The 26601-nt window shown below is 34.8% G+C and overlaps 6 protein-coding genes across 11 annotated transcripts; 3 read left to right on the top strand and 3 right to left on the bottom strand.

Annotated features, from left to right (window-relative positions):
• Nucleotides 1-122: 122 nt before the first annotated feature.
• LOC149653979 (ubiquitin carboxyl-terminal hydrolase 29-like) lies at nt 123-5143 on the bottom strand. The gene is made up of 13 exons (XM_089845317.1): nt 4486-5143; nt 3979-4421; nt 3390-3902; nt 3059-3302; nt 2860-2993; nt 2715-2786; nt 2167-2286; nt 1850-2063; nt 1676-1766; nt 951-1025; nt 734-865; nt 596-651; nt 123-518 (listed from the first exon to the last, which is right to left on the bottom strand). Exons 2-13 carry the CDS (start codon nt 4161-4163, stop codon nt 315-317), a joined length of 2040 nt encoding a protein of 679 aa, XP_089701443.1. The 5' UTR covers nt 4164-4421; nt 4486-5143; the 3' UTR covers nt 123-314.
• Nucleotides 5144-5446: 303 nt separating this feature from the next.
• Nucleotides 5447-8189, top strand: LOC149653978 (uncharacterized). The gene is made up of 5 exons (XM_089845320.1): nt 5447-6349; nt 7063-7162; nt 7229-7394; nt 7449-7541; nt 7614-8189. The coding sequence occupies exons 1-5, from the start codon at nt 5592-5594 to the stop codon at nt 7778-7780; spliced, it is 1284 nt and encodes a 427-aa protein (XP_089701446.1). The 5' UTR covers nt 5447-5591; the 3' UTR covers nt 7781-8189.
• On the bottom strand, nt 7847-10678 carry LOC149653977 (beta1,4-N-acetylgalactosaminyltransferase A-like). Its single transcript, XM_089845322.1, has 6 exons — nt 10114-10678; nt 9810-10045; nt 9626-9755; nt 9509-9566; nt 9072-9194; nt 7847-8990 (listed from the first exon to the last, which is right to left on the bottom strand). The coding sequence occupies exons 1-6, from the start codon at nt 10337-10339 to the stop codon at nt 8741-8743; spliced, it is 1023 nt and encodes a 340-aa protein (XP_089701448.1). The 5' UTR covers nt 10340-10678; the 3' UTR covers nt 7847-8740.
• Nucleotides 10679-11468: 790 nt separating this feature from the next.
• LOC149653976 (protein CNPPD1) lies at nt 11469-13480 on the top strand. The gene is made up of 6 exons (XM_089845321.1): nt 11469-11674; nt 11763-11862; nt 11938-12022; nt 12087-12207; nt 12278-12468; nt 12542-13480. Exons 1-6 carry the CDS (start codon nt 11603-11605, stop codon nt 13149-13151), a joined length of 1179 nt encoding a protein of 392 aa, XP_089701447.1. The 5' UTR covers nt 11469-11602; the 3' UTR covers nt 13152-13480.
• LOC149653975 (armadillo repeat-containing protein 8-like) lies at nt 13471-21239 on the bottom strand. Of its 4 annotated transcripts, none has more exons than XM_089845315.1 (13): nt 21051-21238; nt 20897-20970; nt 20621-20835; nt 20367-20560; nt 19642-19798; nt 18931-19021; nt 18797-18857; nt 17284-17508; nt 17111-17206; nt 16768-17031; nt 14986-15228; nt 14641-14905; nt 13471-13662 (listed from the first exon to the last, which is right to left on the bottom strand). In XM_089845315.1, the coding sequence occupies exons 1-13, from the start codon at nt 21084-21086 to the stop codon at nt 13535-13537; spliced, it is 2049 nt and encodes a 682-aa protein (XP_089701441.1). In that variant the 5' UTR covers nt 21087-21238; the 3' UTR covers nt 13471-13534. The 4 variants fall into 4 exon arrangements, with proteins under 4 accessions (XP_089701441.1, XP_089701442.1, XP_089701439.1 ...); XM_089845316.1 differs by having other exon boundaries at nt 16780-17031; XM_089845313.1 differs by having other exon boundaries at nt 20367-20835; nt 21051-21239.
• Nucleotides 21240-21493: 254 nt separating this feature from the next.
• On the top strand, nt 21494-26579 carry Klp61F (Kinesin-like protein at 61F). Of its 3 annotated transcripts, none has more exons than XM_089845306.1 (17): nt 21494-21633; nt 21722-21800; nt 21891-22044; nt 22114-22263; nt 22326-22797; nt 22850-23210; nt 23269-23470; nt 23537-23632; nt 23704-23911; nt 23977-24275; nt 24336-24503; nt 24574-24734; nt 24798-24897; nt 24975-25154; nt 25232-25451; nt 25932-26077; nt 26143-26579. In XM_089845306.1, exons 2-17 carry the CDS (start codon nt 21745-21747, stop codon nt 26416-26418), a joined length of 3249 nt encoding a protein of 1082 aa, XP_089701432.1. In that variant the 5' UTR covers nt 21494-21633; nt 21722-21744; the 3' UTR covers nt 26419-26579. The 3 variants fall into 3 exon arrangements, with proteins under 3 accessions (XP_089701432.1, XP_089701431.1, XP_089701433.1); XM_089845307.1 differs by having other exon boundaries at nt 21615-21633; nt 21689-21800; XM_089845305.1 differs by having other exon boundaries at nt 21549-21800.
• Nucleotides 26580-26601: the final 22 nt, after the last annotated feature.

Here is a 26601-nt window from a genome sequence, read left to right as displayed (position 1 = left end):
TATTTCCCCATAGAGCTTAATACAGTCAAAGCCAGAGGGCTGCCATTACCCTATTGCTAGAGGGAAACGTTTCTATAATGCAGCTTTTAGCGCCAAATTTAAATCTCTAATTCTGTGCGAAGTTTTTGTTTTGAAAATGTTAGTATTTTTTATCAAATATATTGAAAAATATCATTTACATTCGACATTTTGTTAAAATTGCAATAAATTTAAAACACAGTAATCAATCTAAAACTATTTCATATGTACATATCTTACAACAATAAAGAAAACTTAGAAAAACACAATATTAAGGAAAAGTGTCGAGAGTCCCATTATCTTTTACAATAAAAAAATAAATAACCATCTCTTAGGGTTTCTGATTTCACTAAATTTCGGGTAATAACATTATGAAGATCATCATTATATTTATGCCAAATTTCAGTTGATTTATCAAAGACATAAGATATATAATGTCCCTGGTTAACTTCGGACCCTTTGTGACTAATAATACCAGTAAGTTGATATTGACCAGGTACCTAATGGCAGAAATTTTCAAAGTTTAATGAAAAATTCATGTTTTTGTTCTGAAATATTAGAAATTTCCCAAACTTACTTCATTTTCTTCCACAAAAATCGGCAAAACTTCGGAATTTTCTATGTCACCGGCATCTAAAAAAAAATAGACGAATTTTTCAATTTTCTTTACGCTTTAGATCTAAATTAAAAGATAACAAAACCAATTAAGACTGACCACTTCGACTCAAATTAATAGCTTCATTCAAGTCTTTAGTTTCTTGGATATCTTGGATTTCTAAGCTGGCCTGAATAGCTAAATTTAACCTTTCTTCATCAGTCAGAATATCTATTGACACGTTATCAGTAACTGTTTGTTGTTTTAGGAAGAGAGAAAAAATATCATTAAGTAAACAAACTTAATTCTTCATATGACAATTTCTTAATATACTAACGGTCTGGAAGTTCTGTAAGTGGAATATTGTTAGAAACATCGGCAATGCATTGTAAAACATTTTTGGATTTTTCCTCTAGAGTTAAAATATGAGAAAAGTGCAAAATAATTAGCACTTAATTAGTCTAAAAACAGCCTTGCCATCTTTCAGGGTTCGTACAAAATTTTTGGAATGAAATTCCCTGACTTTTCCAGGTTTTCCCTGACTAAATTCCACAAATTTCCCTGACCATATGCAATAACTTACAAGGTGTAAATATTTGAAAACCAATCTTAATTCACTTGAATCATTTTTGCACGAGTTGTCATTGTTATAAAGATAAGCCAATTAATTCGTTTAAATTTAACCATAAATAAATCATAAATAACCGGAGCGAGCCAAGCGAATTTGGGGTTCTGCTCAAGTCTCAGACAACACTTTTTTGGTCACCCTTATACTGTTATCCAGACTATCAATTTCCCACCAATATATTTTTCCCTGACATTTCCCTGACTTTTTAGGTTCATTTTAAATTTCCCTGACCTTTTAGGCCCATTTTCAATTTCCCTGACCTTTTAGGCCCATTTTCAATTTCCCTGACTTTTCCAGGTTGTGTACGAACCCTGTCTTTAGCTAAAGGCGTCTGCTAGCCAGAACCCGGCTCTGTTTGATTCAACCAATCAGATAAGGATAAGGGGTTCTGACTAGCAGACGCCTCTTCTCTTAGAAGAACTAAATTTACAAACCTGAATTGTCACCAGGTTTTAAACCATATCCTCCTTTCATGGAAACTTTAGGACGCATTATATTTGATTGATTTGGATTTGATTTTAATGGCTTAAGATTAGAAACATTGGTAATTAATTATTGTTTAGAAGAGAAGTTTAAGGTACAAAATCATAATTAAATTAAATACTTACAGATTTTGCAAAAGTAATTAGTTGATTTTTGTTATTTTCAATTCCTTTTAAGGGCGATCTTAAAGCGTTATTATTATTATGAGTAGTGTTAATTCTGAGAGTAGTCAGATACTCATCCAAATTCAAATAAGAGTTAGGGCAAACGTGAGTTTTAACTTTGGCACTTTCACGTTCATTGATGTAAGTATATCGAACCAATTGTATTATTAAAACCCTGTAAAAACACGAATTTATTTTATATATCCTTAAAGTTTATAATAAATAAATAAATAAAGCAGTGTTTAAAAGACTAATTAATTAGTTAATTAATTAATTACTCAGGCAAGTTTTCCATTCTTTTGTATCTTTTCATAGTGTTGCATCCGCAAGTGATACAATTATCAGTATCATCTTCCAAGAACTTTGAGATCAATGTTTGTAGTGTTAAATCATTTTGTCTAAAAAGATATATATTAATTAATTAATTAATGATAAAATTAAAGAGATAATTAATTAATTAATGATAAAATTAAAGAGATAATTAATTAATTAATGATAAAATTAAAGAGATAATTAATTAATTAATAATAAAATTAAAGAGATAATTAATTAATTAATGATAAAATTAAAGAGATAATTAATTAATTAATGATAAAATTAAAGAGATAATTAATTAATGATAAAATTAAGAGATAATTAATTAATTAACGATAAAATTAAGAGATAATTAATTAATTAACGATAAAATTAAGAGATAATTAATTAATTAATTAATGATAAAATTAAGAGATAATTAATTAATTAATGATAAAATTAAGAGATAATTAATTAATTAATGATAAAATTAAGAGATAATTAATTAACTTGAGATTAAGAGTCAACTCACGAGTCAGATGGAATAGGTATTGTCATTATTGTGAAGGCTTCGGTTTCTTGACAAATTGTCTCCTTAGAACATCTTAAATAATTTACTTATATTAATTTAATACTTTCATCTCTACACTAAAATTAATCTAATAACTTTAATTTACTTGTTGCAAATTGATCTTTTACGAGTTTCAAATCGAAATAAATTCTTTAACTTTGCAGTTAAATCAGGATTGCCATATTTTGTCAACTCTAATTCCATTCGATCTAACATTTTCAGCATAAATTCATGAGCATCCTATAAACATTACTTATTGTTACAGAAAAATTCATAATTAAATAATTAATTTTAATTTAATTTACCTGCTGAGCTCCGATATTAAATTTAGTGGCAGATCCCACACTACACACATTGGCAATTTCTTTCAAATTGCTGGCCAAGTTACCGTCTCCTTTAAGTATACCCAAAAGTTTCCTGATAACGCTTTCTTTCGGTAAAGAATTCCCCTTCAAAGTATCATCTTTTACAATTTCTTGCACTTTTGGGATTCTTAAAATGCATTGGATTACGCTGTTCATGAAACAAGTGTTGCCAGTATTTGGAAAACTAAATTTAAAAGCAATTTAATTAATAAGCAAACATAGTTTAAATATTAACTCGTTATATTTAATTAAAAGGCAAGCAATTATTTACCCTGTTGTCCAATTAAATATTGCACTTTGTGCGTGTGAAATTGGACTCAGTATTGACCTTTGTACGTGTGAAATTGGACTCAATATTGGCCTTTGTACATGTGACACTGGACTCAATATTGGCCTTTGTACTTGTGACTCTGGACTCAATATTGATCTCTGTACTTGTGACACTGGACTCAATATTGGCCTTTGTACTTGTGACACAGGACTCAATATTGACCTCTGCACGGGTGAAGTTGCCTCATATAATGGAGGACTCGGTGTTTCGGGGCTTCTACTCCACAAATCAGCCAAAGAAGTAAATGGACGGCCTGGACTTCTATAGCACCCAGCCAAATCATCATCATCATCATCTTGAAACAATTTCTTCCTCTTTTTAAAAACGGATCCAAATTCATTGTCTTCACATAGAGAACGCTTAACTTGATCACGATGATCAGTTCTTCTATACGTTTTTATTTGTTCATCCTTTAAAAGCTTATCAAATGCTTCTTCACATTTAGTGATTTTTCTAAAAGTGAATTTTAAACCAAGACAACATTTATAAAATTGTGGGGGAAGCCAAAATAGATTGATTTTCTAATTACTTCTTTGGTGGTGAAATTGGAAGCGTATATAAAGGTAGGATTTTCTTCTTTGGGGTAGTGACAAATTTTCTGTCTTGCCTTTCCGGTTCGTTCACTTTACACACTTCATAGCCCAATGCCCTATTAACCATTAGGGCGACTCGCGGGTTTGGTTTATATCCTAATTTCTTGGGATGTTTTCCCATTTTTGAAATAATTTTGGGTCTATTTGTGACAGATTTTGTGGGGAATTCAATTTCCAGTTGCAGTTGTTACTCCTTATGGATAGGGCTAATAGTAGCCTACCAGACCCAACCCAACAGAGTAGCAACTTCAATACGCAACTTAACTTAACTACTTTGCAAATTGCACGCACTAACACCGAAAGTTCAAAGATAATAAACAATCTATGAACTTTGTCTTTTTCTCACACTAAGGAAGGTACCAGTGTGACCAAGGCTTATCTAAAGTACATTTAATTTCCACATTATACATACATATTCATAATTTTAATTGAAGTACACTTACTTAAACGTATAACGATATTTAATTCGTGATGAAATCTTCAAATTTAAAACAAACATCTTCATTAAGCAAATTGAGACTTGCCAAAGAATTTAAACTAAAATACGACCACGATCCACGACCAAGTCAAAAACAGAACTGCGTGCTTGGAGCAGAAATGGCGGGAAAATGCCTCTCGCAAACTTGCGCTGAACTGCCGCCTGTCGGCTTGCTGTGACTGCTGTCGGTACCTGGGAGTTTGGGACTCTGGACTCTCTGGGAGGGGATACTGCGTTTCACGCCGTCATGGAGGAAAAATTAAAAGGAGAAGCAAGTGAGAGAACCAAACCAAACCGCCGAGAGCCTATAGGCCTCCTCCCTGCTACAGACGGTTATGTTCGTTTTGTCAAGTGACCATATTTACATTCTACGTAATGGACCTTTTCGGCGTAAAATAAAGGGGAAGGCAACCTTTAGTATTGGAACATACAAGGGGATTGATACATTTCCGCCTCTGCGCACTCTCATGATACAAAAAGACTACAGCGCAGGCGCCAAAAAGTGAGTTGGAAGGCGGAGTTTTACCCCCCCCCCCCGAGTTACTGCTATTTATTCTTAGGAACCTTGAGTTACATCAATGCCGACTCAATTTATAAAATCCCTACTAACCCTTTCTAATTAATTCCTCATAGTAAACAATAATTTCTTTTAAATTTTTTGTAACTTAAATTAGGTAACTTCTATTGTCAATTCATTACCAAAAATAGTAAAAAAAAAATTTGGAGCTGTAAGGCTGTTTTAGGAACAAAAAAAAAAGAAATGGTCTACTCTATTCTATCCTTGAGGGTGGTTGGCACCTCCTGGAAATAGAGGGAGGCATTTTGGCGGGAAAAGCGTGTCTAGCATTTTATTGGCTGTGATGCAGGGCGGGAAAATGGGCCATAATAATTGGTCAAATTTAGTCACGGGTTTTTGACGTTCCCACTGTAGTTTGCCAGAGCCCAGAGAGTGATTCTTATAGTTCCGTCTGTCAAGCAATCATAATATTAAAGTATTAAACCCGCGAAAAATACTGTAAGGTACATAGTGCAAGTCGTTCGTAGTTTAATTTGAAAAAGGTACTGTTAAGTATGGAAAGTAACGACTCTGATGATAGTAATGATCATTCAGAAGAGCGGAAAAATCAGGATAAAGATGATATTATGCCCCCCTCTCCTGAAGAAAAATCGGAAAATTCTCATGATGAAAAAGTACAGGAGGATTCTGCAGATTTTAATGATAAGTCATCAATAAAACCCCAAGACCTAGAAGAAGGTAACTCCGAGGAATCATCAAAGGATGTCAAAGCTGATACAAAATCTGGTGATGATGAAGAGCCTGAAGAGGAGCCATCAAAAGACTCCGAAGATGAAAGTAAATTGGACCAATCAAAAAGTTCTGACATTGATGAACTATTAAAATCTGGGGAAGTTGAAGACAATAACCTTCCATCAAATACATCTAAAATAAGTGACAATAAGTCTGAAGATGAAGAAAAACTGCCTAAAGAAACTGAAGATACGCTTAAAACACCGACAAAAATATCCAAGGATGGTAACATTCAGAAAATGATACCTCTAGTCGAGTGTTTGGATGAATCAAAGGGCAATGATGATGAAAATGAACTGATGGATGAAGATAAAAAGGTTTCTGACAAAGAGGAAGATCAAAAGCCAGATAATAAAGGAAATGGTTCGGATGAAAAAACTCCAGCACTGAAGGCAAAAGGACAGAAAAAGCAATCTGAATCTGAAAATAATATGGATTCTGATGATCAATCTGACATCTCGGATGGCAATGATTCATCTGGCATTTCTGAAGAAAGTCATGAATCTAAACCCAAGTCTTTGTAAGTAATTTTTAAACTAATACTAGACTCAAAGCATAGCCCACTTGATCACACACGCTGGCTGCACGCGCTTTAGAAGCCCGTCCAAACGATTTTTTTTACATGTTAACTCGCGAATACGGCGCGTCACATAGTTTCGGTCTAAACTTTCAAACCCGTCTGGTTTTAACATGGGCGTCTATGGGAGGGGACCAGTTTTTTCAACGTTTTTGACAATATTAGTGCATCTACTGGTTCAAATCTCTTGAATTTTTAATGAGACGTGTATTGAAAGGTTTGATATTATCCTGTAAAATTTCAAGTCTTCAGCTATAATAGTTTTTTTTATAAAAAATAAAAACCATCACATAGTAGAGAATTTTGCCCCTTCAATTTCTCTACTATGTGATGATCTTTATTTTTTACAAAAAAAACTATTATAGCTGAAGACTTTAAATTTTACAGGATAATATCAAACCTTTCAATACACGTCTCATTAAAAATTCAAGAGATTTGAACCAGTAGATGCACTAATATTGTCAAAAACGTTGAAAAAACTGGTCCCCTCCCATAGAGGCCCATGTTAAAACCAGACGGGTTTGAAAGTTTAGACCGAACCTATGTTATTCTCATTTTTAGGGTCGATTGAGCGGGCTTCTATAGCGCGTGCAGCCAGCGTGATCAAGTGGGCTATGCTCAAAGAATAATAAAAGTAATTAAAAAAAAACATGTAGGAAAAAAAGAAAAGCCAGTGACAGTGATGAAGATAGCAACCCTCCAAAGAAATCTCGTAAAAGCTCAACTTCAAAATCCAAAAAATCAACCAAAGCTAAAGTAAATTAAAATTGCGGAAAATATGAAAAAATTTGTAAAGAAGATAACATTTTGAAGTTATTTTAGGCAACTAATAAAAAGGAGGAAGAAGCTCCGGCAATTTCAAGACTAAAACGATGCATTAGAGCCGCTGGCCTTTTTGTAAACTATACTAAAGTTTTAAAAGATTGTCGGAGAACTAGTCATAAGATTGAAAAACTGAAGGATATACTTCAGAATGCTGGATTAAAAGGTACCCCAAGTCGACAAATTAATTATAAAAGTACTTAAACTTCACCTTGAATAGGGGAAGTGAACATGAAAAACTGCAGAAGGTTGAAGTTAAAGAGAGAGAGAGAAAAAGAAATTGCCGAACTTGACAAGAGCAATATAATTAAAGGTAATCCCAATGATTAAAATGAAAATTTGGATCATTCATGGAACTTTTCGGCTTTTCCCGACTCATTTTCAGGACGTTCAAGAAGAAACGTTGTAAGCTTGTATCAAAGCAGGAGAGAAGATGAAGATGAAGACGAAGTTAGCGATGCTTCCAACAAAGAAACTCCTACTAAAGTTGAGGTCAAAAAAACATTCGCGAGACTAAAGGGGATCGTTGATAGTGAAGAAGACAGTGATTAGATTCAATTTGTTTAGTTTTAAAGTTGTTTAAAACATTTGAAACTCATTTCATATCACATTCCATAATAAAATTTAACTTTTCTTGTCTTTACTTAATTTACTCTTAACATCAACTTAATGATTGTCAACCATTGTTCGCGCTATTATAGTTTTTATTTTAACTGTTTAAATTAAATTAAAAGTTAGTGTTAATCTTAAATCATTAATCACCTCTCATTGTCAATCAAAGAAAATTAGTAAATTAGCTCATGTCATTTTGCATAAAATAATAGTTAATTAACTTAATAGTCATAGTGTCGTGAGTTCCAAGTTGCCATGATTTAAATTTAACTCTTTTGTGTATGTAAATATTTCAATTTTAATGACTTTGTAAAATAAAATACGGATTCGTACCGGTATTGAAATATAATACTATTTGCCTATCTATTTTTTGCAGGGGTGTGCGAGTACTCGTTAAGTTCAAGTACTCGGTTCGAGTATCGAGCCGAGTACTCGACTCAATACTCGATAACAACACATTGAGATACTCGAGACAGATTCGAGTAGCTTTTTAACATTTTAAATACTCTGACAAATACTCGAGTCCGAGACTTACAACTATAGCAGACAATGAGTTCATGATCATTTATTTTGAAAATCACCTGTTCAATGTTTAATTGATCACTAACAATCTTTTTGAACTAGTTAGATGTTAGATAATTGAACATCTTCGTTATTTTCAAGAAATTTACAAAATTGCTACTCGACAAGTCAATATTTGAGACTCGATAATTACTAGTCGAAAGAAACAAAATTTGACCTATCTAAATACTCGATACTCGAAAGTATTTTTGAGACTCGGCTCGATACTCGATAAGAAATTAGTTTCGATACTCGGACTCGGCTCGAAACCGAAAAAACGGGACTCGCACACCACTGATTTTTTGGTATTTCTTACTTTTGCATGAGCAGTTATTGTTTTTACGATACAGGGGGGTTAGTTTCATCTTCTGGTTTAACGTTAACGTAGAACCAGGTGTAAAGAGGAAATAATTTTGTGTCGACTAGTTTATACTTTACTTGGTTCAATCCGTCATCATCTTGTCTAGCCACTCCCTCATATAGTAATTGTTCCCTGATTGGGTTTTTGGTTTCTTTGGGATGAAAAAGCATAGAATATCTTGAAACTGCGGGTTCCCATCGAATTATCTTAAGATTTTTTGCTTGAATTCTATATTTTGTGGTTTAAAATAGAAGTTTGAGCTATTTTCGTATTCCAGAGTAGAAAAATAGTATTGTAGCTTTGAAGTACCTATTCATGAAATCGTCATCTTCACCACCCCATCCCCAAAACTCATTAGAAAAGCCATTAACTTGGGCAAATTGAGATTTGGAGATTGATACAACTCCGCCAAAAATGCCAGTGTAAGGTAATCTAAATTCAAGATAATAATTTCAAATTTGCAAAAAAATTCCTTTGAAAGTGCCAAGTCTTTAATTTAGGCCTTTGCAAGTTGAAACTAAGTAACTGACATAAAGGCTTGTTAGTAACAACGTGGATTTATAATAACAAGCTTTGAAGTTAAGCCTTTGAAACTATCAAGGCTTAAAGTTAGGCCTTTGAAACTGTCAAGGCTTAAAGTTAAGCCTTTGTACTACCAAGGCTTAAAGTTAAGCCTTTGTCCTGACAAGGCTTATAGCAAACCTTTGAATATTAAAGATTATAACTACAAATAGTGATATACTTACACATATCTAAACGTATCAAGGTTGGCACACATGTGTCTTGGGTGTTTTGAGCAAGTATCTAAATTAACACCTTTTATCACCATTTCTTTCTAACATATAATTCCTATGCCTGCTTACATAGGTTGAGAATATTTTCTGGGAGTAGATCGGCATCATTCAATACAAAACAGCAAAAATCACGAATTTTTAAGGCCTCCAAATACGCTGCATTGAATAATACTCCTTTGTTGAAGTTATGTTCAGCTGTCTGTAAAATACCTAATTATAACCAATTTTTTTACTTTAAACCTTATATTTTTACCTGCTCAACTACAAAAATTTGGTAATCTATCATCTGTTTTTGTAGAAATTTATGTAAATGATTCAATAAAACCATCAACTGCTCATCTCTTCCGCGATTTGGGATGATTATAGCAACATGAAAGTGTGACTTGCAATTTGTAGGCCTCCATTTTCCACCCAAACTTATGTTTAATTCCGTAGGTAGCTTATCTAGCTGCGCTTGGTTTACTTCCCTTTCAATTTTCTCAAATGTTTCTAAAATTAATTAAGTCTTTAATATGAAATGCCTAGAATTAAAAACACTCTAGTAACTAATCATATACCTTCGTGTTTGGGAATTTCAGGGCAAAATGGTTTAACCGATTTTCTAAGGTCTTTCATTTTACAATACAATAGATCATCATCCAAATCGGAATAAGGAACGTAACTGTAACTAAAACTATTGGGGCATCTTAATGGCAACAAGAAAAATAACAACAAAAAGAAGGCTATGAAACTTTCTTGGGGATTTTTATGACAACGTGAGACGAGTTTCGAAATCAAAGCCATTCTGAATGATCTAGTATGTTTAGGCGTTCAGTGTAATTAAAAATATAATGTACAATTTTATGGGTATTTTCGGTTCGTAAATGTCATAATTAAGCCTTGGCCATTGCAATCATGTTTATCTTCTTTCACACACCTACTAAACAGATACAACAACAAAAATATTGCTTTTAACTACAAATTATACTTGTTACTGGTAAACTTAACGAAATTTTACGTCTGTAATTTTGTTTATAAATTATATTTTTCAAAATGAATCTAAAGCGAAGCGAAGCCACATCCGCATCATCCACCAACCATCACCAGTTCAACACTTCAACTTCACCTTAAAGGGAGGGTGAAGTAGAGAATCAAGTGATTTTTTATCGATTCTTCTACTAATTACAAGACCAGGAAATACTTCCGAATGATTTTAAAATTCAAATTAGGTTCAGATTTTAAGGATAATTTTAAAGAAGGACTTCCGACCAATCGCGTAACGCCCTGCCTTTTTGTTAACAAAATTCTCGTGGCACGTTCCATGTCTCGCGCCACGATTGTCAGGTCGGGCGCCTAATTTTATCAAATCTCGTGATAAATTTCATTCAACACGGAACGTGCCACGAGAATTTTGTTAATAAAAAGGCAGGGCGTTACGCGATTGGTCGGAGGTCCTTCTTTAAAATTATCCTTAAAATCTGAACCTAATTTGAATTTGAAAATCATTCGGAAGTGCATATTTCCTGAATGTTTCACTATGCAGACTGGTCTTAAAATTAGTAGAAGAATCGATAAAAAAAATTACTTGATTTTCCATTTCACCCTCCCTTTAAAGGGGCTTGCCGGAGCTGTTGGGGCGAAGGGGGGGGGTTGGCAATTCTGGCTTAACTCCGCCCCCAGCGCCATTATGGTATGTTTTTTTTAACAGAATGAAAGCTATATAAGCCCCTCCTCCTGGTATGTTTTTTAGCACTAATGGAAGGTAGCCTGACGTTGCATGACGTAGTACTGCCAAGTCCCTATTGGTTAGCATATTGCTTACTTACCCGCCCACCACGACGGTGGCGCCATTCCTTATGGCCAAAGAGCTGGGTGTTTTTCCCCTGAACTAAAGGCGGTCTCCCCCCCAACAGCGCCGGTGAGCCCCTTTAAAATGACTCATTCTTTCATAGCCAACATCGATACGATAGCGGGATTGTTGTGCATAGCGTAGAGGACGGTGCGTGGCTTCATAATTTCCAAATTTGGTATCTAAATTTATGAAATTAATTAATTGGTGAGCTCAAAATGAATATTAAAAATCTAAAAACGATGGAAGTTATCGACTCGGAAGGCTGCGATATTGTGAAAAAATTGCAGGTTAGAAAATTTCGTTTATCTTAAGCCTTTGTGCATTGGTTCTTCCCGATTTTAATTACTATAAATTAATATTAATCAAACATTTCAGATTGAATTTAAGGATCACGACCACCTTTCAAATAGATTAAAGAAGACGCTTTATTACGGCAAGCTGCCAAAGAATCAACGACCTTCACTTCCTTTGACAGGTATATAAAATTATCTTGTGAATGTGATTCTCCGTGTGATTCTCCTTACGTACAAACCATCTCCATATGTTTTAGAAGTGGCGGTCGAGTTGTTTGCTAAAGCTGTCCCAAAAGGCAGATTAGACATTGTAGGAATGGACTTTGCTTCGTCATTTTCGAGGTTGACAATGGTTTATAAGCTTAAAATAATTGGAACTATAAAAGCGTTTTTTGTTTCTTGTTAGGGAGTCTTGTATCTCTCCTTGTTCGTTAATGTTGGCTTTAGTTTACTTGGAGAGATTGCGTCATAAAAATCCCGAATACCTTCAAACTGTTTCTTCATGTGACTTATTTTTGGTTTCAATGGTAAATTCATGAACTTTATTAGTAATAGAAGAAAATGAGTTTGAAGTTAAAACCACAATCATCAATGTAGCTGGTGGCATCTAAATACTTGTTTGATGACGGAGAAGAAGAGGAAGTGTTCAATGATGAGTGGGCTGCATCTGCACACATGGAAACCAAAGAATTGAACAGATTGGAACGGAATTTTCTAAGTGCCATGAATTGGGAACTGTTCATCAAGCCTCAGGCATTCTACAAAGCTCTTAGTGATATGGAAAATCGGTTGGATTTAATTTGGATATTCATCCAAATGTAATTGAAATCGAAGTAACTCTTTGTATAATTTTCATTACAGGATTGCTCATTGGGAAGGTTCAAAACGTGGTTGGTTAACATACACTGACGTACACATCTTAACTCAAAAGGATTGGTTGTTAGCGCACTATTGGAACATCATTATGGAAGATATTCTCAAAGTCGCGGTGGTTTCCGCAGTAGCTTATATTTCAGCAATCGCAACACTTATCACAGCAGCAACCATATCCCATCAATGTACCACAGCAATTCTTCTGTCCTCATCAGTTGCAAATCCCGCCTCTTGTAATGTTTCCTCAAACTTGCCAATGACCCTTCAACCCGCCTTATTACCCGAAGAACAAGAAGTTTTTGACGAAATACCACCTGGCCAAGTTTACTACTATGAAGAAATCTGGCATTCCATTTTAACGAGTCAAATCTTCAACAGTGAAATTACCACCACCGATGTCAAATCAGAAAACAAAAATGACACGAAAGATTGCTGGAATGATGACGCGTGGTTTAAGGATGTTTTTTCGATAAATAAACAAGAAGTTCCGTCTGAAAATATTGGGAGAATGAAACTCGACAATCGGAAGTTTTCAGTTTGGAACAGTTTCCAATATTGGCCAACTTGTTGCGGAGGAGTCAATAGCTTTTTCGCCTGAAATTTTTCACGTTTAAATATAAAGAAATAGGTCTACTAAATTTCTCAAGAGATAATCATTTTAACCGGTCAATTTTGAATAAGTGCTAAATATATGTCTGTATTTATGTAAATTAACGCGAGAAAAGATAAAGTTGGGGATGAAGAAAGAGTATAGATTTTCTACAGGGGTTTTTCCATGGGAGGGTTTGTAATGGATTTTGCTTGTTCTCCCCAGACCTGAATTATATTTTTCGCTGCTGTCAAGTAGAAAGTACTATTTATGTAAACAAAATTCTTGTTTGTCGCTGGAAATAAATGATGTAATTGATATTAAATAATTTTCGCTTACTTAATTGTTTATTATTGGCTTAAAATAAAAGAATCCGTTTTTATATAAGGAATTCAAGTTGTAAACTGTTGAAGGGCAACTTTCACGCGTTCAAAAAGCGTCGTATCAGTTGTTGTTAACAACTGTTGCAATAATTTTTGAATTCCCATTTCTCGTAGTTTAGATTGCCTTTCCAGATAGCCTAAAAAAAGATTAAGAACGTTAGGTTGAATTTTATTCAGTGGTGTGCGAGTCCCGTTTTTTCGGTTTCGAGCAGAGTCCGAGTATCGAAACTAATTTCTTATCGAGTATCGAGCCGAGTCTCAAAAATACTTTCGAGTATCGAGTATTTAGATAGGTCAAATTTTGTTTGTTCTTTCGAGTAATTATCGAGTCTCAAATATTGACTTGTCGAGTAGCAATTTTGTAAATTTCTTGAAAATAACGAAGATTTTCAATTATCTAATAACTAACTAGTTCAAAAAGATTGTTAGTGATCAATTAAACATTGAACAGGTGATTTTCAAAATAAATGATCATGAACTCATCGTCTGCTATAGTTGTAAGCCTCGGACTCGAGTATTTGTCTAAACATTACAAACGCTCCTCAGCTACGGAAGCCAGAAACATCGCAAAAATCACTTCACCGATATACAATTACTATCATGACTTACTAATCTTTATGTTTAAAGTGAGACAAAAATATCTCCCCAATTACATAACAAGCTGGTTTGCAGATTGCAACTTGACGGGGAGAACCAGGGGCAATCTATATAACTTTTATAACGAAACTTTCAACTCATCCTTCAGAGAGAAAAGTTCAAAATTCCAGGGTGTAAAACTCTGGAATAATCTAGATATCCCCACTAAAAGTATCACTTCAATCAACCTTTTCAAAAACGCCGTGGACGAACACTTGAGGAATCAACTCTTTTAATTAATCTAATTTAACAAGGACATCACTGTAAACAAGAATTCATTCTTAATGATTGTTCCTATAAATAAAGCCTTTTTATTATTATTATTATTTAAGATGTTAAAAAGCTACTCGAATCTGTCTCGAGTATCTCAATGTGTTGTTATCGAGTCGAGTACTCGGCTCGATACTCGAACTTAACGGGTACTCGCACACCCCTGATTTTATTAGAAATTAAAAGATACGCGAGTTTTATTTATTTACCTTCCTCTTCATTCCACGTAAGATTAGAGATACAAAACGTGGCTGCAATTTGTAACTTAACATTTGAATGCATCATATAACTCGTCAACTTTTTCAGAACATCTTCATTAGCCATTATGGAATCTTTAGCGGAATCTCCGTCGGCAATGTTAGCTAATATGCACAATGCTTGTTCTTTAACATCGGCACTGTGATCTCCCTCCAAAATTAAGATGACCGCTTGCATGATTTGTTTTCCATGTAATTCCATTATGTGATCTATGTGCTAAGAACGAACGAACGAATCTAAATCTATCAGTTTGAAATTGTTTCAATTGAAACAATAATAATTGAACATTTACATACAGGCTTTGTTGAAAGAAGATTTCGCAATAATCCCAATGTTTTCATTAACACATTCACGTCGGGATCTGAAAGCAAACGAAAAACTTGGTCCGTTCCTAGGCTTTCTAATATCTTGGTTTTAACTTTCTGGTCAGCTTGAAAAGCCATGTTCATTAGAGCCCAGGCTCCGTTTAATCTTAAAGCCGGATCGTCCTTCAATGTTAAATTACACAGCAATTCTATCGCTCCACTTTCCAAAATTGGCTGATAATTAATTAAATGAAAAATAATTAAGAAAATAAGTTAACTAAATCAAATTAAATAAACAGTGCTGATCGAAGAACATAAATAAATTAGTCAAAATTAAGAATTAGGGAATGCTACAAAAATAACTTGTCAAATATGTCTAAAAAGTACACTAATTTTATCTAATTCATTTTTAGAGCTAAATAAAACTATTAAGTTTTAAAATTTGTGGCATTCTCTAAAATAAAAAAGTTAAAAAGGTAACATAACATTATACCTTAAAAGAACGGCATTTTTCTAAATATAAAAGGAATTAAATATTGAAATAAATAAATGATCTCTTATTACAAAATAATTAGCATTTAATTAGTCTTAAAAACATTCAAGGACTACTAGTGCGCCATCCGCCATTGTTTTAGTGGCGTCTGCTAAACCGACCCTCTTACTAGTACACAGGGCTCCCACCAAAATCTCAAAAATAAATAGGGGAAAAAGGGACTTTTCACGATAAAAATAGGGTAAAATAGGGACCTAAATTCTAAAAGTAGGAACCAAAAAGGGACCACTGGTAAAACAAAATGATATCTATTCTGTGAAAATATCACAAACAGTTAGGAACCTATTAGGCCTACTCTTTTATATTTTTTTCGACAAAATAGGATATTATTTCCGACTTTCTTTTGTTTATATTCTTATTCTAAGGGAGCGGTAGGTAAGACTTGATACTGGCTCTAATGTATAAGGAAGGTATTTTTTTTTTTTTTTTATTAGAAGTAACTATTTTCGTATCATGTTTACTGTTTTTTCAAAAATCCACTGAACTAGAATTTGGGCCTTTACAGGGTTCGTACAAAATTTTTGGAATGAAATTCCCTGACTTTTCCAGGTTTTCCCTGACTAACTTGAACAATTGAATTTCTCTAACCATTTGCAATAACGTACATGGCGAACATATATGAAAACCAGTCTAAATTCAGTCGAGTAATTTTTGCACGAGTTGTTATTGTTATAAAAATTAGCCAATTAATTCGTTTAAATTTGACATTAAGTAAATCATAAATAACCAGAGCGAGCGAAGCGAGCTCCGTGAATTTGGGGCTCTGGTCAAATCTCAGACAAGACATTTTCAGGTCACCCTTATACTTTTTCTGAGGTTTATAAAAATAGGGTGATTTAAGGACCGAATACCAATTTTAGGGTAGATTAAGGACCTTGAAGAAAATAGGGACTTTAGGGACTTTTAGGGACCTGGAGGGAGCCCTGAGTACAGGATTGGTTGAATTCTCACAGGCTGGGAGAGGTAAGGGTAAGGTATAGGGTTCTGGCTAGCAGACAACGATAAAACAATGGCGACGCAGTAGTCCTCATTTTTAAGACTATAGTGTTAATTATTTTCTAATAAGATGTCATATATTTAGATAAAGGGCGTTCTTTTAAGGTATAATGTTACGTTACCTTAACTTTTCACTTAATTAAAACTAGAAAAAAAAAAAACGACAGAACAAAAATAATGAAGGAAAAAATAGAGAGAAAAAGACAAGATGTTGGTTGTCTTACATTTCTCCTCACCTCTTTACACGGAGAAAACTCCAGTAAGAGGTTGCAAAGGGTTGAGCTGGCCAAAACAGTCATATCATCGGGAGAATTATGAAGAAGAGTCATGAGGGGCCGCCAAACGGCGTGATCTTGGAAAGTGGTCCTCAATTGATGAACGGAGCGAGATAAACTATGTAAACATCTAACAGCGGCTAAACGAACCCTCATATTTGAATCAGACAAACCCATGACTATATGTTCCATTAGAGACTCTGTTTCAATAACCTATTAATAAGTGAAGTTTATTTCGTCATTTTCAATACGTATTCGGTACATGAACTAAAATTAAAATTTTTCTCCATACTTTTTTACGAATTTCTTCGTCATTCGCTCCTAAAGAAGCGAAAGCTTTGAAGGCGGCTTGTTTCATTTCTTGCGCAGTTTTCATTTCGTGTTCCAGCTAATTTAATTTTCTCTTTGGTTATTTTAAAATTTTCGTACAAAGTTTATTTAACAATTTTATTAAGAAAGGGAAACCTTTTTTAAAGCTAAAGTGGAAACTGGGCCGGTGGTATGAAGTCCAGCAGATGGAGGTTGGTATTTTAAGAGCTCGGCCAAGACGGATATAAGATGGTCACTTATACTAGCAATTCTTTGTAGCTCAGTATCAACCTCTGTTAGGTAAGCTAGTGTTTCCGCACTTTCAGCTCGATTTTCGGGTAATTGGTCCTTTTTACATAGACGCACTAAAGTTGGAAGAGTCTAAAAAAGTAAAACATTGAGTCATAATATTAAAACAAAAAATATTCAAGTATAATTATTAAAGGAAAAGTTTAGGTAACATAACATTATGCCTTAAAAGATTGGTCTTTCTTTTTCTAAATATATAAGAATATCTCTCATTACAAAATGATAAACATTTAATTTGTCTTAAAAACATTGACTACTGCGTCATCCGTCATTGGTATAGTGGCGTCTGCTAACCAGAACCTCTTACCCCTTCCTTTCAGCCTGTGAGAAATCAACCAATCCCGTGGGGCTAAGAGGTTCTGAGTAGCAGACGCCACTAAAACAATAGCGGCGCGGTAATCCTCATCTTTCTTATTTCCAGCCCTGTTTATCAATATGGGTTGAACCCAGGGCTGGAAATAAGGAAAATTTCTTATAGAACAAGTGTCCCTGTGGTGACCAGTCTGGGAAATAGCACACTTTCTCTGGTCCAAAACCAGTTTATTAATTGCTTGGACTAGTTTTTTAATTCAAGAAGTGGGGGTTACTGGTCCTCGGGACCAGTTTATTAATTGCAAATCTATAGGAGAACAAAGGCGGGGACCAGTCCGGAGACCAGTTTATTATTTCAGACACTAGGGGGTCACTGGTCCAAAGGACTAGTTTTAAAAATATCCTTATTTCCCAGACTGGTGGTGACCCCCCCCCCTTTGACTGGAAAATTTATAGAACATTGTCCACTGGAGTGTGCAGAAACTGCGTCCCATCTTCATAGTCTAGCTAGCAAAACTTCAGAAAAGTTATTGGTCAAAACTTCAAAATGTCCTGTGCTTATTTCCAGCCCTGGAACTTGAACCAACCCCCATGTGGGTTCCAGTTTGGGAAATAAGGAACTAATCCTTGGGACCAGTGACCCCCCATAGTGTCCTAAATAATAAACTGGTCTCCGGAGTGGTCCCAGCCTTGGTTTTCCTATAGATTTGCAATTAATAAACTGGTCCCAAGGACCAGTAACAATGTAACCCCCACTTTGTGAATTAAAAAAATAGTCCACACATTACTAAACTGGTTTTTTGGACCAGAGGAAGTGAGTGTGCTATTTCCCAGACTGGACTGGGTTCTGGCTAGCAGACGCCTCTAAACATGGCCGCACAGTAGTCCTTATTTTTTAAGACCAATTAAATGCTAATTATTTTGTAATAAGAGATCATTTATTTCTTGTTTAAATATTATTTTTCCTTTTATATTTAGAAAAAGGCCAATCATTCTTTTAAGGAAAAACGTTATGTTGTCTGAAATTTCCTTTTAAGAAAAGATATACTTTGTATAAAATACGGGAATCATCTGACTTGATAGCTCCTGATCTTGAAATTAAAGTTAAACTGAAACATTGAATTCAATAAGAACAAATACGAATACGACAAAGCCAAGTTTGTCTTTAGAAGATTTATCTACCATTTAGCAGCCGCTAACTGCATTTCAACCTTTTTATCTCTGGCCATAAGGGATACTAAAATATCTGGGATTGTTTTACCTCCAAAGCTGGCTATATTCACACAAATTCAAAAGAAGTTAGAACCAATTTCAACAGGATACCATGGATAAAGAATGCGCGTGAGGAAATTTGTTTTCACTCTACAGGATAGGCAACTCCCTATCTCGGACGACAGCCTATTCTGTATATACTCTGTTACAACGTCGGTTGTCAGCACACGCAAAGCTATTTCTCTATGTAACGTAGCTTTGTACGTGCTGTCAAGAGACAAAAAACTTCAGGATCTTCAGGATTTAAAATATCCGCGAGTTTTTTAGCTCGAGTGCTCGGACCTCTAGGCCTTAGTTTCAAATACGTGTAGTAGGCTGTAGGTAATTTCACACGTATTTGAAACTAAGGCCTAGAGGTCCGTGCACTCGAGCTAAAAAACTCGCGGATATTTTAAATCCTGAAGATCCTGAAGTTTTTTGTCTCTTGTCAGCACGCGCAACGCAAGATTACATAGAAACCTAGCTTTGCGCGTGCTGACAACCGATGTTGTAACAGAGTATATACAGAATAAGCTGTCGTTCCAGATAGGGAGTTGCCTATCCTGTAGAGTGAAAACAAATTTCCTCACGCGCATTCTTTATCCATGAGGATACTATAAATCTTGTTAAAAATTTATTTACTCATGGTAACAGCTTTGGAGACTTTTTCATTTTGGTAACATAATTGGGCTAAACACCTTAACGTTGGCAACTGAACTCTGGGAGCTGGTGAGGTCAGCAAAACTGCGATAGCTTGAATAGCACCATTGCTACTCAATACTATCTGATGATCAGGGACCTATGAGTTTTAAAATTAGTTAATTCTAAGTAATCTTAAAGGGAGGGTGAAGTAGAAAATCAAGTGACTTTTTATCGATTCTTCCACTAATTATAAGACCAGTCTGCATAGTGGAACATTCAGGAAATACCAACTCCGAATGATTTTAAAATTCAAATTAGGTTCAGATTTTAAGGATAATTTTAAAGAAGGTCCTCCGGCCAATCGCGTAACGCCCTGCCTTTTTTGTTAACAAAATTCTCGTGGCACGTTCCGTGTCGAATGAAATTTTTCACGAGATTTGATAAAATTCGCGCGCGACGTGATAATCGTGGCGCGAGACACGGAGTGTGCCACGAGAATTTTATTAATAAAAAGGCAGGGCGTTACGCGATTGGTCGGAGGTCCTTATTTAAAATTACCCTTAAAATCTGAACCTAATTTGAATTTTAAAACCATTCGGAAGTGCATATTTCCTGAATGTTTCACTATGCAGACTGGTCTTATAATTAGTGGAAGAATCGATAAAAAATCACTTGATTTTCTACTTCACCCTCCCTTTAAGATGTTTGCTTGACAATAAAGTTACTTTGCAAGTGCTTGTTAAAATGGACATAACACATTCTTGATAAGAAAGAAGAGGTAATGTGGACATTGTAATCAAATGAGGGATTATGGCTGGATCTGCGTATAAAACTTCAAGGGGAGCTAATGAAGAGAGAAAAACTGTCCTCAAACAACGTAAACATGCCTCAACATATTTCTGATCACTGTTTAATAAACCTAAGAGAAAGGCGCGGCGCATTAGTAAGAAATGTAAGTTTATCATAAAATATGATGTACCTCTTAACATAATATTAATAACACCGGCATCTAAAAGAGATTGTATATTTTCATCAGTTCCTTTAGCTAGACTACCGATTGTAACCGCTGTCTCAATCTTTAACGCGATTGGTAAAGAATCGTCATTAAGTATCTGAAAAAGCCTCGGAACAATGCCCATTCCAATTATGGTTTCTTTTTGATGGTTTGACCCGATGACAGCATTTTTAAGTTGTCTATATATATAGTAGATTGTTTTGACATTGCAATACACTTTTACAACAACAATTTACATACGTTACGGCTTCTAAACACTCGTTTCTATCATTAGAAAACAAACTATCTACGTAACTTCGGTTACTTTCAACGTTCTAAGATAAATAATAAGGAAAACTAATTAATATTTAACCAAGGCTTAACATAAAAACAAAGGAAATCCTACTCTACTCACCATATAAGGTTGAACTGTTGTTATAACTGCCATCATTTTCGTTAAATGTTAAAATAAAACTGAATATACGTAAATTCCAAGCACTATTAATCTCAATTTAAAATTAAATAATATAATTTCACCCATGATAGCTGAGCGGACATGATTCAGATAAACTTCATTTTTTAATTATTTTTTATTACCTCTCCGAGTGTCAGTGACGATGACCTCACGAAGAGGTATTAAACTGGATGTTTCTGTGGGTCTGTGTCTGTCTGTGTGTCAACGCGTTCGCAGTTGGCAAATGGGAGAGGCTTATTTAATTTCCCAACTTGTTTTTTTAAAGCTGTAAAAGTGTAAACCGGTGTAGTGTTCGCAATTTCAACTCCACGGTCTCCACCTCTCCTGAATCCTCCCTGCTGCGCTTCGTCAAATCACGTGATTACTACCACGTGGTTCTATAAACCAATCACCAACTTTGGCGCGATAAACAATGACAAGAAAGTAACGGCTTTCATTTTCAAACCGTCAGCGTCAAACGACGTGATAGTTGTAGCTGGTTCACCACGAGTCACCAGTGGCTTCATTTTTTTAATATAGACAAGTTCGTGGGCGTTTTATTTTAAAATTATTCTCCAGCAAATTAATTTTAACCTCAGATATTTTATAATTCAACTTTCCATTGGGATTAGTTTGTGCAGTAATTAAGACAAATATGGCTTCGGTTTCTTCGAGCAAAGGGAAGAACATACAGGTTTACGTTAGATGCAGGTAAGTTAGTAGCTAGCTACCTGAACGATATATTAACGGTTAAGCTTTACAATTTCCGAGTCATATTCGAATTAATTATAATATTTTAAGACCTCTAAACAATTCCGAGAAAAAATCTGGCGCGGTTTCTGTGATTGATGTGAACCAACATGCTCGTGAAATTGTGGTTAAGGAGAGATTGGGTGATAAGGAACTTAGCAAAAAATTCACCTTTGATAAGGTTTTCGGCTTCTATTCTACACAGGTTAATATTTTTAGACATCCTTATATGGTTTAAACAATGTATTAATATAGTCTCGCGTATTAAAATTAGTCCGAAGTGTATAAAACTGTAGTTAGCCCCTTGATTGAAGAAGTATTAATGGGGTACAATTGCACCGTTTTTGCATACGGACAAACGGGAACGGGTAAAACCCATACTATGATTGGTGCTAAATCATCCCCAAACCTTACATGGGAGGATGTAAGTTAAAATTTAAAAAAAAATTAGACCCACCTACCCGAGGTAACTTAAAAATTTCCTAGGATCCTGGAGCTGGGATAATTCCCAGAACGTTGCATGACCTATACGATGCTCTTAGTCAACTTGAAGTTGAATTTAACGTCAGAGTTTCATTCTTGGAACTATATAATGAAGAACTTTATGACTTGTTGGCTCCGTGTCCTGATGGGACAAAACTTCGCATGCTAAAAGATAATGGAAAAATGGGTTCTGGGACAATATGGGTTCAAGGTCTGGAAGAAAAAATAGTTCACAACAAAGAGGAAATATTCAATGTTCTTGAGAAAGGAACCGAACGTAGACGAGTGGGCAGTACCCTAATGAATGACCAATCCAGTAGAAGTCATACAGTATTCACCATCACGATTCACATTAAAGAAGCCAATATAGATGGCGAAGATTTATTGAAAATTGGGAAACTTAATTTAGTGGATTTAGCCGGCAGTGAATGTATTGGAAGATCGGGAGCTATGGATAAAAGGGCCAGGGAAGCGGGTATGAATTGTTAAATATGTAAACCATTCCCGCAGTAACCTTTCATTTGCAGGAAATATCAATCAAAGTTTATTGACATTGGGCAGAGTCATAACTGCGCTAGTTGAAAAAGCTCCGCATGTTCCCTATCGCGAGAGCAAACTTACTAGATTGCTTCAAGATTCTTTAGGAGGTCGAACTAAAACGTCAATAATCGCCACCATCTCTCCAGCCACCATAAACTTGGAAGAAACTCTTAGCACCCTTGATTACGCGTACAGAGCTAAAAACATTATGAACAAACCCGAAGTCAATCAAAAACTGACAAAGAAAGCCGTCTTAAGGGAATACGCCGAGGAAATTGAGAGATTGAGAAAAGATTTGGTAGCATCTCGGGACAAAAATGGCGTCTACTTGGATGTGGAAAATTACGAGTGAGATCATTGTTCTAAATCAATGGTTTAGGAGACAAAATTCATTCGGTCATTTTAGGTTTATGCAAAGTAAAATCGCTGGATTATCAACTGAGGTTAAGGATAAATTAGCTAGTATTGACAAACTTAAAGAGCAGTTATTCCAAATTGAGGAACTCTTTGCGACAACCAAAGTCGAACTGGCGCAGAAAGAGAGACAGTTGAATCACACAACTCGCGTTCTTGACAAAACTCAATCAGAACTAAAGGAAACTGTTTTGGTTGGTGAAAAGGGACTTGTTTAACAATCTGGGAACGTTTAATCACAAAAATGTTTTTTGTAATAGACCTTGAAAGTTGTAACCACCGAGAAAGAAGAACAAGAATATCTTGTTAATCATAGAGCGATGATTGAAAAACAGTTAACAGAACAAGCTCAAAAAGTACACGTGACGTTTTAAAACGTTGTCAAGTTAACACTGAACTTATTTGGGGCGGCTTTCTTTCCTTGTAGCTCATTGAAGTTGCAAATGAAACCACAAATCATGTTGAAGGTCTTCATTCCAAAATCGAACGAAAGAAGTTAGTCGAGTCCACTAACGAAATAAAGTGTCAGGATATGAAGACTGAAATTGGGGAACACGTGAAATACATGAAAAACTTCGCGTCCAGTGTTCATAAGACGCATAAAGATAGTTTAACGACATTTCAAGCACAAATGAGTGAGTTTTAAAAGTAAATTATCCCTGACTTAATTAATCTTGCTTTTTTTTTCTTATTTCTTTAGATGAGATTATCGCATCCCAATTACACGTGACATCTCAACAACCCAAAGTCATTCATGAGCTAATCAATTTGATTTTGAATGAAAGAGCGACCACTAGCCAAAATATGGACTGTTGCAAAGATTACGTCTCTGATTGGAGTGAACAAAATGGCAATATTGATCGTGACAACAAAGATAAGATTATTAAAGAGCAAGAATCACGCAATCACGAAACTTCAGAGTTAATCGCGAAATTGCTAAAAATCATGATGGAACAAAATGAGTTGATCGTCACGCAAAGTGAAATGTTCCAGAAAAATGTAAGATTGCTACTAGTTAATTTGGAATTAACTACTTCAATTATTAACACTTATTTTAAGGTGGAATCGGCTTGCAAAAGTTTGCAAACTAATTTCGATAAAGTTGAGGAGGAAATTGGTCAATTTGAAGCGTTGGAACAAAATTATTTGCGCAAAATCCAAACTGAGATTGAAGTTTTGGAAAATAAGGGCAAAATTGTTGAGGAACAAAGAAAATCTTTGCTTGTGGTAATGTTTCTGTTTCTTTTTCTTGGTGTTTCGTTTACTGTTTCTTACATTGTTGTATGTTTTTTTTTAGTCATGGCAACAGCAAGAAAACTTATTACTGCAAACGATACAAAAAACTAGAACACTGATCGAAGGACATGATAAAACTTTGGAAGAAAATCTACCTCAAATTCACAAGTCCACCGAAAACATTAAAAAAGAAACTGTTGAAAAATACAGCGCTTCATTAAAGTAATTCACTTGTGATGCTGTGATCAACATGGTACAATATTTATTAATCCTTGTTGTTTATAGCCACTTTGAAACTATCAAAGTCAACACCAAAAATACGTTCTCGGATGGAATTGCCGATGTTGAGAAAATGAAGCAATGTTTTGAAAGTGTAACATCAAATGTACGCGATTTAAATGATACTTTAAATTGTACTGTACTTCGGAGGGAGTTATTAATATTACGATGACCACTTCTTAGGTACAAACTGGTAAAGATGCCATTAACGAAACATGTAACGAAATCAAAACTACCGTTCATGAAAATCTCCAAGGCTTGAAATTCAACTTTGATGTTTACCAAAAAACGAAAACTGAGGAATATTCAAAATTGAAAAATGAAATTGATTCCAACCGATCTGTAGTATTATCTGGCATCAATGTAATTCATTTGTTCGATATTTTTTCCATTCTCTATAAAACTTCTCTATGTAAAATCATAATGTTATTATTACATAGGGTCTGGCTGAAGAAACATCGGTCAAGACTACAAAGTTGATAAGTTTAGTTGAAAATGTTCAAGAAAAATCTAACGATATTTGCACATTGCAAGTACAAATGAAAGATAGTTTTAACGAGTGGAGTGGCAACACCCATAATTCCTTGCAAGATTTAATTTCCAAAGTTGAAGAAAAGGTCGAAAGCTTTGTTGATGGTTTAGCCAAGGACATTCCAACTGGTAAGATTCAATATCACTCTCGGATTTAATTTAACCAGAAGGGGATAATAGAAGGATGACACTCTGTATCCTCTTAATGCTTTAGTTATGTAACGTCATTCTGCCCAAGCTCACCCTTTTAGTTTGCTTTCCCGCTCATCAAACTAAGTTCAAATGGGCATCGCACCGTAAGGTGAATTCAATAGTTGTTTGGCACTAAATCCCCAGCAATCATCCCACAAACCTTGATTGTCTTGACGTGCGACAAAAATCCACAAGCGCGTCTTTGCCAAATATTTAAGCGCTAATAGAGTAATGATGAGGGAACTATTTATCGCGTATGTGATTCGGTTTAGTAACCTTGCTCTAAATGATCCGATGTTGGGAAGAGTGACGTTACACTTACCCCGCTTTGTGGTACACTTCTCTCGAAGAGAAGTATTATATACTTCTGATGTAACTTATTACTCCCGTTAATCTATGAGTATATATTATATAAAGGCGCAACTCCTCAACGTAAAGAATTCACTTATCCAAAGGATTTAATCGCCACTTCACCTCACCAGCAAATTCTCCAACGTTTTCGTCAAACTGTAGCCACTGAAACGTCAGATGCCGAATTTGTTCTTCCCGAAGTACCCCAACTTGTAGGTTTAAACATGAATAGTATTTCCAACTATTGGTTTGAAATAATTATTCTTCTTAAATTTAGGACCTGGATCCAGCGGAAGTATTGCCTCTTCATAAGACATCCAGTCTCCTAAACATTGCTTCTACACCTTTCGGTAATGATTCAGCGTGCAGTTTAGAATCATCCAAATCGGCAGACTCAACTCCGGCAAATAATTATAAAAATGAAAATAAACCAGTTAAAAGAAACAAGGCAACTACTGGTAAATTATTAAAACCACCAACCTCTATTAATAGAACTGGGGGACGTGTCTTAAGTACGCGTAACATGCCTGATCGCTCCATATCTCCAAAGTAAACGTGGATTGTTGTAGAACTTAACTTTTTTCTTTTAAACCTTGGAAAAAATTTGTAAATTTTTAATTAATATTATTATCAAGTGTATCTTTTGAACTATTTTGTATTGTTTTTTTTAAACTTATCTTATGTATGGAATAAACATTTTTTATCTCTGGAAAATTCTAATTTTCAAATTTATTTT

This window comes from Phalangium opilio, unplaced genomic scaffold, assembly GCF_054372755.1.
Source record: "Phalangium opilio isolate 3A_F unplaced genomic scaffold, DU_Popi_V2 ptg000079l_1, whole genome shotgun sequence".
NCBI classification, from domain to species: Eukaryota; Metazoa; Arthropoda; class Arachnida; order Opiliones; family Phalangiidae; genus Phalangium; species Phalangium opilio.
This window is presented reverse-complemented; position numbering and strand designations above follow the sequence as displayed.

Coding starts and splice junctions, on each gene's coding strand:
- Klp61F (XM_089845306.1), top strand. CDS start 21,745: ATGGCTTCGGTTTCTTCGAGCAAAGGGAAGAACATACAGGTTTACGTT. Junction 23,633..23,703: donor TAACAGAACAAGCTCAAAAA/GTACACGTGACG, acceptor CTTTCCTTGTAG/CTCATTGAAGTTGCAAATGA. Junction 24,504..24,573: donor AAAGAAAATCTTTGCTTGTG/GTAATGTTTCTG, acceptor GTTTTTTTTTAG/TCATGGCAACAGCAAGAAAA.
- LOC149653975 (XM_089845313.1), bottom strand. CDS start 21,086: ATGATGGCAGTTATAACAACAGTTCAACCTTATATG. Junction 20,971..21,050: donor CAACAGTTCAACCTTATATG/GTGAGTAGAGTA, acceptor TATTTATCTTAG/AACGTTGAAAGTAACCGAAG. Junction 19,799..20,366: donor TTTTAACAAGCACTTGCAAA/GTAACTTTATTG, acceptor TAAAACTCATAG/GTCCCTGATCATCAGATAGT.
- LOC149653976 (XM_089845321.1), top strand. CDS start 11,603: ATGAATATTAAAAATCTAAAAACGATGGAAGTTATCGACTCGGAAGGC. Junction 12,208..12,277: donor ACTTATTTTTGGTTTCAATG/GTAAATTCATGA, acceptor TCATCAATGTAG/CTGGTGGCATCTAAATACTT. Junction 12,469..12,541: donor CTTAGTGATATGGAAAATCG/GTTGGATTTAAT, acceptor TTTTCATTACAG/GATTGCTCATTGGGAAGGTT.
- LOC149653979 (XM_089845317.1), bottom strand. CDS start 4,163: ATGGGAAAACATCCCAAGAAATTAGGATATAAACCAAACCCGCGAGTC. Junction 1,026..1,675: donor AAAACCTGGTGACAATTCAG/GTTTGTAAATTT, acceptor TTTTAACTCTAG/AGGAAAAATCCAAAAATGTT. Junction 519..595: donor TTTTTGTGGAAGAAAATGAA/GTAAGTTTGGGA, acceptor TTCTGCCATTAG/GTACCTGGTCAATATCAACT.
- LOC149653978 (XM_089845320.1), top strand. CDS start 5,592: ATGGAAAGTAACGACTCTGATGATAGTAATGATCATTCAGAAGAGCGG. Junction 6,350..7,062: donor GAATCTAAACCCAAGTCTTT/GTAAGTAATTTT, acceptor AAAAACATGTAG/GAAAAAAAGAAAAGCCAGTG. Junction 7,163..7,228: donor AAAAATCAACCAAAGCTAAA/GTAAATTAAAAT, acceptor AAGTTATTTTAG/GCAACTAATAAAAAGGAGGA.
- LOC149653977 (XM_089845322.1), bottom strand. CDS start 10,339: ATGGCTTTGATTTCGAAACTCGTCTCACGTTGTCATAAAAATCCCCAA. Junction 9,195..9,508: donor CTTGATACGTTTAGATATGT/GTAAGTATATCA, acceptor TCTTGAATTTAG/ATTACCTTACACTGGCATTT. Junction 8,991..9,071: donor GATGACGATTTCATGAATAG/GTACTTCAAAGC, acceptor CACAAAATATAG/AATTCAAGCAAAAAATCTTA.